The 12,761-nt window shown below is 44.7% G+C and overlaps 1 protein-coding gene across 1 annotated transcript in view; it reads right to left on the reverse strand.

Moving 5' to 3' along the window:
- The window catches only part of LOC134965294 (uncharacterized), a 282,440-nt gene extending 270,188 nt beyond the window's left edge, over positions 1–12,252 (reverse strand). Inside the window, exons 1-5 of the mRNA XM_063941773.1 lie at positions 12,108–12,252; positions 8,057–8,232; positions 6,141–6,302; positions 3,264–3,446; positions 2,796–2,913 (exon numbers count right to left, since the gene is read on the reverse strand). Of these exons, the coding sequence (XP_063797843.1) occupies positions 2,796–2,913; positions 3,264–3,446; positions 6,141–6,302; positions 8,057–8,232; positions 12,108–12,252 (784 nt within the window). The remainder of the gene's footprint in view (positions 1–2,795; positions 2,914–3,263; positions 3,447–6,140; positions 6,303–8,056; positions 8,233–12,107) is intronic.
- Positions 12,253–12,761: the final 509 nt, after the last annotated feature.

Consider the following 12,761-nt stretch of genomic DNA (forward strand, 5'->3'; position numbering starts at 1 on the left):
TTCCTGTGTGTCACTGCGGCTGTATATGCATACGAATTGCTATGTTACATTGTATTCCTGGAAATCACTTTAACATAGCATTTCTTATGCAGATATAGCCACAGTCGCACACAGAATATAGGCATGCCGCATATAATTTTAATCAGCAGAAGTTGCTTGTGTATCCTAGCCACATAGTAATGCAAATAAGATGCATTTTCATAAAAAAAGGCGCCCGACGTTAGCAGAGCTGCAAGCTGACTCATGCCAGGCATCTCCTGCTGCATGGCGTATTAAGGCAAGATGTGTGAGGACACATCTGTATCCAAGAAGAGGCAGAGGTCACAGTGTTAGTAGCCATGTGAGTGCTGTGTGCGGGTGGGTTGATTGTGCAGTAGTGTTCGGCATATGTGTAAGGGGCATTATGTGTATAAGGGCATTAATAAAGGTTGGCATAATGTGTAAGGTGCACTATGTTTATAAGGATATTAATGTGTTTCATATGTGTAAGGGGCATTACTTTGTGGTATTATGTCTATAAAGGCATTACTAATGTGTGTCATTATGTGTATAAGGTGCTCTAATGTGTTGCATAACATAGAAAAGGCACTACTGTGTGATCTAATGTGAATAAAGAACAATATGGTGTGGCGTAATGTGAATAAGCAGCAATTCAGTGTGATGTAATGTGGCACTACTGTGAGGAGTAACGTATATAAGGTGAAGTGCTACAACTGTGTGATGTAACATGAATTAGGGACACTATCGCATGATAAAATGTGAATAAAGTTGCACTACATTGTGGTGTAATTTGAATTGGGGGTACTATTGTGTGGCCATGCCCCTTCCCAGTAAGAACACGCCCCTTTTTGAGCTGTGCTGCGAATGTTCGCACTGTTCCTATTTAAAATATAGGGGGCAGGAGCACCAAAATGAGGACTGCTATGGGTGAGGGTGCTGGGAAAGGGGTACAGGGTCAGAGGCGGGACTAGTGGCGGTCCTAGGGGGCACCAGCTAAGATCTTTCCTAGGCCATCATATTGGTTAGGGCCGGCTCTGCATAGAGGGGAGGAGCCAGCACACCCAGTTGAAGAAATTTAAAGTGCACTGGCTCCTTTGGACCCCGTCTATACCCCATTGTACTAGATTCCCCTAATATCCCTTATGGATGCTAGAGAAAAACTATTACCACTTCTATTTTTGGAACGCATTATTTTGTAGCATTATTTCCACACCAGCCAAAAACTTTTGCACAGCCAAGAAGATGCATTGAAGTAAAATCTTAACTATTATTCCATGCTCTGCCGTAAAGGAGGAACAGTAACGAGGCTTCCTGGTATCCCAGGAATATATGTAATTTGACTCTGTCAAATGTAATATCTGCTCTACATACCAAAGTTAAGATATTGTCTGCCTTGCCTACAGTATTTTGTGTAGAAAAGACACATTTGTGGTTAGGCTACCAAAATTAAGGCTATCCATGGACTTTCTGATGGGAGACAAATCTTTTCTGTGCCTGCTGGAGGACAGTGTTTCTTATGATGTTAGTGCTACCCAATGTCTAATATAGGGATACACTAATGATATACAGTAATCCACTCAACAGAATAGGGGGATGTCCCACCCATATACTCAGATGCCCAAATACTGTATTCCCAGCCTGTTCATTTACATATTGTAGATTATACTATTACACTGTGTCAGCTCAGCAATTGAAATGATGTGTACCACTCCTCCCTCACAATAAGGTAACGCTTTTTAGCATTTTGCCCATAGAACATACTGTAGACCAAATAAGTTACACAGAACTGCATCCAGACCAGAAACTTCTCTTGTAACTCATGTAATTCGGGGGACAGAACTAAAGAGACCATGATAGGGGGAAGAGGGGGTGGTCAACTGTGCCAGGTACACACCCCAGAAAAGGGGCATGTCTCTTATACACAATTTAAGTAGTAGGCTGTGGGTGATGGGGAGAGATAGAGGATGACAGGGAGAGATAAAGGGTGACAAGCAGGGGGTAATGGAGAAGCAGTGGGTGACAGGGAGAGGGTGACGGATAAGTGGCTAATAGGGAGTGGGTAAAAGGGAGAGGCAGAGGTTGATGGAGAGTGGGTGAAAGGGAGATGGGGAGAGGGTAACAGGGATAGGGTGATAAACAGTGGGTGACAGGGAGAAGCAGTGGTTGTTAGGGAAAGGCAGAAGGTGACAGGGAGAGGGTAATATGGAGAGTGTCAAGCCCAGGGAGACTAGGAGAGGGAGTCAGGGAGAGGCAGGGGATATCTGAGGTATGAGGGAGTAAAGGGGGTAAATTCTGTTTAAAGGGATTACTGGGACATGAAGGGAAAGTATTAATGGGGGAGACAGGCAGAAAAAAAACTGATTTGAACATGAGAGCTGGGAGGAGAGAGAGAGAGAGAGAGAGAGAGAGAGAGAGAGAGGGGGGGAGAGAAAGAGAGGAAAGATACAGAGAGAAGGGAAGAGAGAGAGGGAAAGAGGGGAGAAGAGAGACGGGGAAGGGCAAGAGGGAAGATAGAGGTGGGAGAAGGGGAGGGGAGAGAAAAAGAAAGAGGGAGAGCTGAAAGAGAGGTATAACTGTCAATGCTGCTGCAGGCCCCTTCATTTGGTTCTGCCGCTAGTTCAGTCTGTTGCTCTTCATTTTAAATAAAAATCCTAGAAATGACAGGTGAAGGAGGAGGGTGGGGGGGATGGCGGCATAGGCCCATGTGTCCCTTCCCCCTAGATCCGCCAGTGCCAGCATACGTATTTGCCGTATTTACATTAATGGGTGGTTAATTAACAGATGAAAATGCTTACCTGAGGACTTGACTACATATACTGAATAAACACTGCTTGGTTTGGAGGAACAAGTAAATTTCTCCACCGGATTGTCAAAAACAATAACCCCCTCTCTGTCCTCTCTTCTTATAGGTACCTGAAAAGCAACCCAAGACTGTAATGTATATTATTTGTGCTGCACTGTGTGTAGTAGCCTAAAGTGATCTTATTACAGTTCTTAGCTGTGTCTACAAATAATAGTTTCCATCATTAATACAATTTTATACACACTGGTTTATTTCTCGGTCTACAGTAAATGCATTTTACACATCTATGACCATAGCACCGCTGTGTTGATGAAGCAGTATGTATCATCTTGCATCTAATTTCTCAATAGTAATACAATAATTTAGAAATTTTTACAAAGATGGGACCACACTATATTAAGGAAACATGCTGAATACATTACATATTGCCCTTTGTTTAGTCATCACTTATAGAGTGTACCTTTTCTCCAGAGGAATCCGTAGCCATAAGCTGAGGAGTATCTTCTAAACAGATTAACTGTAGCGAGTGCTTTTCCTTTCTCCTACAGTCAGCATTGCAGATGCTATCAAGTTCCTCTGTCTGGCAAATGCAAATTCCTAGAAACTTGTCGTAACCTTGGTAATGTTCAGGGAGGGTACAGACCTACAGAGAAGAGAACATGTACTGTTACAGGAATATGTCTAAGCTTTACACCTTTAAAGGGATGGACCACCCAGGGCCGGTGCTAGCCTAGGGTGTTCGGCGCCCTCCTGCAAACTATAAATGTGTGCCCTCCCACACTTTATAAAGGGACAGCATGCGCTGGAAAAACGGGTGTGGTCTCGCAAGGAATGGGCATGGCCACACAAAGTACCCCCATTTCAATAAACGCCCCACAGTAGCACAATCGTATTAACATTACACAGCAAGTAGTAGTGCCGCTTATACACATAATGCCCATAGATAGTAGTAGTGCCCTGTATATGTAATAGCCATAGTAGCAGCGCCCCTTATATGAAATGTCCATAGTGGTAGTGCCGCTTATATGTAATGCCCATAGTGGTAGTGATGCTTATATGTAATGCCCATAGTGGTAGTGCCGCTTATATGTAATGCCCATAGTGGTAGTGATGCTTATATGTAATGCCCATAGTGATAGTGATGCTTATATGTAATGCCCATAGTGGTAGTGACGCTTATATGTAATGCCCATAGTGGTAGTGATGCTTATATGTAATGCCCATAGTGGTAGTGCCGCTTATATGTAATGCCCATAGTGGTAGTGATGCTTATATGTAATGCCCATAGTGATAGTGATGCTTATATGTAATGCCCATAGTGGTAGTGACGCTTATATGTAATGCCCATAGTGGTAGTGATGCTTATATGTAATGCCCATAGAAATGGCACTTATACAAACAACCCCCCCCCACCCACACACACACACACACACACACACACACACACACTCTCTCTCTCTCTTTCCCTTCACTTACCAAACAGTCTGGCTGGCCATAGCAGCAGCAGCCGTCTGCCCTAGTCCCGTGTAGCTCCGCCCCCCATTCCCATGTAGCCATGCCCCCTTTTTGGCCCAGACCAACCCGACCAACCCTGCTGTCACAGGTGAGGGGGAGAGGAGGCTCCAAGCTGCCGGCGCTGCAGCCTGTCATATAGTGTGACAGGCAAAGCAGCCGGCAGCAGCAGCAGAAGGGGGACAGGCCGGCGCAGCAGCGGGGATGCTTGCAGGGAGAGCGCCTCTCCTGGCCTGGCGCCTACCTGCTCTGCATACCTTTGCTGAGTGGGTAGCGCCGGGCCTGGGACCACCCCAACTTGCAGGGGATAAGCGAGATTCTCATGTTCATAAGATATATTTAAATATACTTTAATACCAATAGTCTCACATATGAATTTAATAAATTATTGCACTTAAGCCCTAGACAGGAACTACTGTAACTAAAGGGACTGGAACAAATGGAAATGTTCAAACTCCCTCCCATATATCTCTATTTGCTTTAATTAGTACAGGTTGAGTATCCCATATCCAAATATTCCGAAATACGGACTTTTTTGAGTGAGAGTGAGATAGTGAAACCTTTGTTTTCTGATGGCTCAATGTACACAAACTTTGTTTAATACACCAATTTATTAAAAATATTGGCTAAAATGACCTGCAGGCTGTGTGTATAAGGTCTAAATGAGACCTAAATGCATTCTGTGCTTAGACTTGGGTCCCATCACCATGATATCTCATTATGGTATGCAATTATTCCAAAATACGGAAAAATCAGATATCCAAAATACCTCTGGTCCCAAGCATTTTGGATAAGGGATACTCAACCTGTATGTTATTCTCAACGATAGAAAAGTAGATCTGTTCAGTCAAACTCCCCATCCCATTCCCCTATACTTTCCCTGGTTCCTTATAAGTCAGGATACAGATTGGTGTCATTGAAATAGTTTTTTGCTAGTAAACACATTTAATAACTGTTGAGAGCACAATGAATCTTACTCTCTCTGCACATGTTACATCTGCCCATCTGCAGTGCAGCATGGTTTTGCCCAGTTGCTAACCTTTTTGGTTTGCTAACAAACCTGAATAACCCTGTTTAAGTAATTTGCAATGGAGGAAGTCAGATCTGGAGTACCAATTTCTCAACTGGTGGAGGACCTTTACAGGTGGCATGACTGTTTGGAGTGTAAGAGGAGGTTTGGATTGGCAGAGATGATATGTAACAAGAGGTTGCAGCGGATGTATGGCCTAATTCAAGTTTGACTGCAAAATAACATTATCCTCTAATTAGCAAAACCATGTGCAGTGTGGGGGTGTGGAACAGATATTACATGTGCAGAGAGAATTAGATTTGGGTGGGTTATATTGTTTCTGTGCAGAGTAAATACTGGCTGCTTTATTTTTACACTGCACTTCAGATTTCAGTTTGAACACGCCCCACCCAAATCTAACTCTCTCTGCACATGTTATATCTACCCCACCTACAGTGCACATGGCTTTGCTCATTAGAGGAAAATGTTATTTTGCAATCAACCTTGAATTAGGCCCGTAGTGTGGTAGAAAGAAACTGCAATATGAGGACAGGACAGAGTAGAGTTAGGCGAGTGGGCAGGTCAAATCACCATGCACTAAAAATACAGGTTTACTTCTGGCCTACACAAAGTGCTTTATGCTTTATTAATGTTACTGTTTCTTTTGTGAATGGCTACATTTAATTCTCATGAATATTGGTTCAGTCCCCTAAAGGACTATCTCCACTGTATATAGGTAATAGTTATGTAAAGTTTTACTGCCACACTGAATAGGTTCATCATGCATTACACAGTGGTTTACTTGTCACAGGTTACCTGGTTGGAACAATAGTCAGTCCATTCTTGTTTGGTCAAGCACTTTCCTTCATTGTTACGATTGGCTCCATCTCTACATATGTCATGCACAATCTGTACACAACTGACTCCATCATCTGTCAGGTGATATCCCGGAGAACAGGGACATCGGCGGTCACTGGGCTGAAGCATAACACAGCCATATTAATAAGACTAATTTCCGATGTACTATTATTTAGAAAGAGATTTGCCATTATTTTATTTATACAAATGAATATATCCAACAACCAAAAAAAAAAAAGAATTCACATGTCTACAAATATGAGGCTTAATAAATAGTAGGCAGATTGTGGAAAGTTAATGTACACACCACCTTGATATAAAGCAGTCCCAAAACTTATATTCCATTTCCACTTATACAATCATGTATCCTACTATAGACATGCCTCTCAGGCTCCATGGTCCTTCCAATAACATTTATCACTAATGGGAAGGTGAACTGGCTCAAGCTTTGTCTGACAACTGACTCTAAAGTATCTAGTATCTTAGGTATGTTGCAATTGAACTGTCAATGATCCAAATCTCATTTCATCGCAGAGTGGATAGAATTTAATCTATTGAGAAGGGGTACAGGGGAAACTCCCCAGTGGGGAGTAGACTGGGCACTAGAGTCACTAGGGGGATCCTAGTGCTGTTCCAGAGTCTAGTGTACATACGCAGGTCTCCGGGAAAATGGCTGCCATGCCATTTTCCTGGTGATTTCTGCAGCACTGCTGCTGCCAAAGCTAGACTCCAGGGGGAAAGTATAAAAAAAAAAATGGGTGCATGGTGTGCGTTGAGGGACCCCTGGACCCCGGGGGCCCATATGCACTGTACACCTACACCCATTATAAATACGCCAGTGTATTAAGGGGCCCAGACCATGCACTCTCTAAAGGTAAGGAAAACCAATGTGGTGGCTGGCCACACCCCCTCTGGAGACTGGTCACACTTCTAATCATGGGCCCTACCACTGCATTCCCCCAGTGGGCTCTTCATGCCCCAGTCCGACACTGGGCCCTTGGATGGTGCCACCTGGTGCGGTCCGCACTCTGTGAACACCCCTAGTTACTGAGTAAGAGTAAAGTATAAAAGAGCAAGTAACTGTGCACCTGGATAAACCATGTTGCAACGCAAGGGGTGTGAATACAGAAAATACTGTGTCTGCTTTTTGCAGGTATGCCTCATTGTTACACAGCAATTTAGATTTCTGGTTGGACTTGACCTTCTCAAATCTAAATCTTCTCCAGCAGCCCTGCACTGCCCCTTGCCGCTTACACACGGCCTGGAATGTGATTGCCCGCCTCCTTGACAGACTGAGCTGCTAATCATAGCCTAGCCCTGCCCCCCAGTCTTGCACAGAGATGATAGCACAAGCAGCAGCGTATGTGTGAAAACACGATGGTAAAACCATCGATGGTACCACACAGAGTAGAGGCTACTGTCAATGGTTTGTGCCACCATCGGCATCGATGGTAACCATCAATGGCGGCAGCACCAATGGCCATCCCTGCTCCCAGAGTACCCTTAGCTTTTTCATGAGACCCCCCTTCTTTCAGTTGATAATCTCCCTCTGATGATTGAGTCATCACCTTCATGTTGAGTCCTGTTGGAGAAAGAGCGCTATATAAATAAAATGATTATTATTATATGGCTGGGCATTCCACTTGCAGCCATCATCCCTCCTGCTGGCCTAGATGCCGTGCTGTAGTTGGATGATAATGCAGCTGGATAATATATCAGGGAGTAAGAGGGAAAAATCTCACTTGGAAACAAATACATTCTCTGTCTTCTTAGCAGAAATGCAATTACATTTAGCACTGTTTAGCATAGCCCTCGGGTTTACTAATTAACAACAGACGTATATCAATGAAGCAGAAATGTAAATGTATTATTACCTGAAATACTCTTCCTTCTCCTCGGCATATACAAGTGGACTGACCTTCCTCCGGCTGTGTTGCTTCAGAGCCACAAGAAAAACAGGCTTTTTGTTCCACCATGTGGTTAAAGAAATGAACTGGACATTTCAAGCACTGATGTGATTCCTCCAGTTCTGTTCCAGGCCTGTAATGTCCTTTTGGGAAGGAAGAATTACTCCAGGAAAATCAAAGTAATAATAATGAGTAAACATAACTAAATAGTTGCGGACTTGACATGCGTCCTAAGTACAGTATACCTTGATTTCCACAGAGGCTCGTGTACAAAGATGGTAGAAGGAGTAGTTACAGATGGAGGGGTTGGTTGGGGTGTGGGCATTAGTTGCACAGAACATTAGTTGCACAGAACAGATACCACACTGCGGCAGAGAAGCACGATTAAGGTCACTTTCCGAGCAAAACTCCAAAAAAAAACAAAATTGCAGCACTCAATAAAATGAGCCCTAATTTTGCATATACTGTAAATATTATTGCCCTTTTAAATCCTGCAACTAGCAGTTGACAACTAGCAGCTTTAAAGAGCAAAAGGCTAAAAGGGGAGTACACACGAAGAGATTCATGCCTAAAATCAAAGCAATCTGACTAGATTGCTTAGAAGTTAAGCACGGATCTCTCCATGTGTATGCCTCCCAGCGATAGCGATGCGCGGCCTCGCGCATTGCTATCACCGGTGCTAGATTGTGCCTGCATACAGGGCGATCTAGCACATCGCTCATTTCACCCGCTGGGTAAAATGAGCATCCTCCCCTCACTCAGCACACATCGCGCTGTGGTGTGCGGGGTAGAGATGTGTGCTGAGCGGTCTGTGCTAGATCGCTCAGTGCACATCTCTGCCCGTGTGTACTGCCCTTAACTATCAGTGCAGACTGCAGTCTCAGTTATTGCCACTGGAGACTGCAATATACCCAAAAATAAAACTATAAAATATTAGAATTTTACAAATAGAAAGTTACAAACTTCCAGCTACCTTTATCCTCTTCTAGTCAAAAACAACCAAAATCATCTGCACATGGGGTATCCAGTCAGATGCTATCAACTTTCGGCGGATCAAAACGGGTGGATATCGCAATTTTTTAATGCTGGTCATTATCGCAGTATCCAGTTTTTATCGGACATAAATGGAGCAGTGATCGTGCGATAACACATGGGATCTGGGATAAGCTCCCTATCCCAAGTGTAATCGCGACCCTGGCAGCCAGTAATTGCAGATCCCCGATAAGTGCCAGCATCGGGGCAGGAGCGCGCTGCATCAGGGCTAGTAGGATAGCCCCCGGCAATACAATTACCTGCAGTCATTGACTGCGGCTAATTGGATACCCCCCCCCCATAGGCTTGCCATAATATCCCTTTAATTCCTAGACACCTATGACTTACACAGGTTCTGTTGCTGATTAAATCCAGGTGAAAGGCTGACTTGAATTTAGCTAGCCACATAACCTTTGCAATTCACATGTGATCGGATTACAGGGTTATTGTGGCAACCTTACCTATACACCAGGTGTGGTTTAATAGATCTACACTAAAAAGATCCACAGTCAAGGGGTCGACATGGAAAAAGTAGACATGGTCAAAAGGTCAACAGAGTCAATAGGTTGACAGGAAAAAGGTAGACAGTAGAAAAGGCTGACAGGGTCAAAAGGTCGACACACTGGGGGGATGCACTCCTGGAGATGTTGGGCTGACCACAGAGACTCTCCTTGCACTCTCATAGTAACACCACTGATCTGGAGTATTGCACTCCTTATTCTACAAAGACAGTAAAGGTCTCTGATATCTTTACAATTACAAATCTAAATGACCATTAAAATTTATTTGTTCTTGGCCCAAAACTAGTCTCTCTAGTGACCAATGCTCCCTTTTATAAATCAATTACTAATATCAGGGACCTGATTCTGAGTAAGGCACTAAACCAAAAGTGGGCAGTTCTCACGATTGTCAGCAGACTGCACATGAGGTGCAAGAAACAATCATAGACTGCACGTGTCACATCATGCTTACGCTCTGTCTGTTACACCATGCCTACGCTCTGTCTGTTACATCATGCCTACGCTCTGTCTGTTACATCATGCCTATGCTCTATCTGTCACAACATGTATACACTCTGTGTGTCACACCATGCCAATGCTCTGTCTGTTACACCATGCCTACGCTCTGTCTGACACACCATGCCTACGCTCTGTCTGTTACACCATGCCTATGCTCTGTCTGTTACACCATGCCTACGCTCTGTCTGTCACACCATGCCAATGCTCTGTCTGTTACACCATGCCTACGCTCTGTCTGACACACCATGCCTACGCTCTGTCTGTTACACCATGCCAACGCTCTGTCTGTCACACCATGCCTATGATCTGTCTGTCACACCATGCCTACGCTCTGTCTGTTACACCATGCCTACGCTCTGTCTGTCACACCATGCCTATGCTCTGTCTGTCACACCATGCCTATGCTCTATCTGTTACACCATGCCTACGCTCTGTCTGTTACACCATGCCAACGCTCTGTCTGTCACACCATGCCTATGATCTGTCTGTCACACCATGCCTACGCTCTGTCTGTCACACCATGCCTACGCTCTGTATGTTACACCATGCCAACGATCTGTCTGTCACACCATGCCTACGCTCTGTATGTTACACCATGCCTACGCTCTGTATGTTACACCATGCCTACGCTCTGTCTGTCACACCATGCCTACGCTCTGTCAGTCACACCATGCCTACGCCATGCATACACTGTGTCTGTCACACCATGCATAGGCTCTGTCTGTCACACAATGTATACGCTCTGTCTGTCACACAATGTATACGCTCTGTCTGTCACACAATGTATACGCATGGAGAATGTGAGAGCAGAGAGTTCAAACCATGTGTGGTCGGATCGTTCTCTCTGTGAAACGGGAATTTCTGGGTGGCACCTGGGCAGTTACAAGTGGATGCACAGAGCAGTTGTGTGTCATTGGAGTGCTGTGGGAGAGTCATGGGCTTGTATCTGGCTTTCTGTGCTTGTTTGAGGCATGTGGATGGAGATGGGACACCTGTTTCAGATGGATAGTTTGCCCCCTGGGGTTAATCTAAGTGTTGGTGACGTCTGCAGATGGATTAATACAGGAGAGCAATGCATATGCATGAAGACTGCTTGATACTGCATAGGGAGGCCAATCCCGGGATCGGGATCGGCGGGATCCCGGGATTTAGGCCCAAAAACGGCCGGGATTCAATCCCGGGATTGGAAGCTCCAATCCCGGGGATTGAGGGATCAGTGTTGAGCATCCTCAGGACACTCAGACGCTGCCCGGCTCCCTCCTCCTGTCTCCCCCTGCGCAGCGTGACCTGTGACTGTGAGGTCACGCTGCGCTTTCAGCAGCCGCCGAGCCGGAAAGTACGGCTGTCTTCACCCGCCGCCTCCTCCCGGCTCACCCTGCACTCACCCGCCGGCTCCGCTGCACTCACCCGCCGGCTCCTCCTCACCCGCTACCTGGCTGTGCAGGTTTGTACGGGTTTTTTTATGTCTGCAGGGCGGGAGGGGCGTGGGGGGCGGCCGGACACAGTCTAAAGCCAATCCCGGGTATCCCGGGAATCCCGGGATTGACCATTTTTCAATCCCGATACCCGGGATTGAAAAAATGGCCCGGGATTGGCTTACCTAATACTGCATACACAGACAGATAATTAACACAATGCACTACATCTAGCCACCACGGATGTCAGCATATGCTGGCACTTTGACTCCTTAAAAATCGGACATGCACATGAATTGTGGATTACTTTCTATATACATCATATGACTTTCTGTAGGTTCTACTCACATACATTATGTTGTTACTTTGTAAAACAAACAAAATAGTAAAACAACGTTTACTACTGCAACAACTACTCCTACTACTTCTATTACTCCTACTACTCCTATTGCTACTACTACTACTACTACTACTACTACTACTACTACTGAACATTTAAAACCTGTAGAATCGATGTAAATATCTGAAATCATATACAATTGCAGGGCTTACCTGGAGGGCACATTGCTTGTCTGTCAGAAGCTTTTGTACAATGACTTCCATATTCACAGCTATGATTCTGCTGGAGAGACTGTATATGCCCAATGTTGCCAGATAATGTTAAATAAGCAGTTAGTAAGTGAAGCATCTGAGTCATTGTAAGCTGCTAGGGAAGAATAACGCAATATGAGCTCTGCGGACACTTCCATTTAATAATTAATTGTGAATGAAAGGTAAAACACACCTTTACAATATTGATGAAGGTAATGGGAAAGGGAACTTTCATTTGTTAGTGTAACATGCTGAGTGGATATGTGTGAAAAATAATATGCCCACTGGTGTACATGTTGTCAGTGAAGTCACTTTGTTTTATGTACCTAACGTTTCATTTTTCTGGCACTGACACAGCATTGTAAATGTAATCTGGTACATGGAATGTAATAAGGCCAAGATTGAAATCTACAGTATTAAGAATTAAGATGCCCTTTTTTGGGGGAAGGGCGGGGGGTTGATCTAGAATTTTGCCCTCCATACTTTTAGTTTTACTGGAGACTTTCAAAGGTGTAAACTTGAACTGTTCGAGGCAGTGTTGCCCGTGGGCTGCAGCGCAGAGCACTCATTGCATGAGGGGAGGGGTGGTTAACACGGGCAGTGGTGGGATTCAGC

This window comes from Pseudophryne corroboree, chromosome 10, assembly GCF_028390025.1.
Source record: "Pseudophryne corroboree isolate aPseCor3 chromosome 10, aPseCor3.hap2, whole genome shotgun sequence".
In the NCBI taxonomy this organism is placed as follows: domain Eukaryota; kingdom Metazoa; phylum Chordata; class Amphibia; order Anura; family Myobatrachidae; genus Pseudophryne; species Pseudophryne corroboree.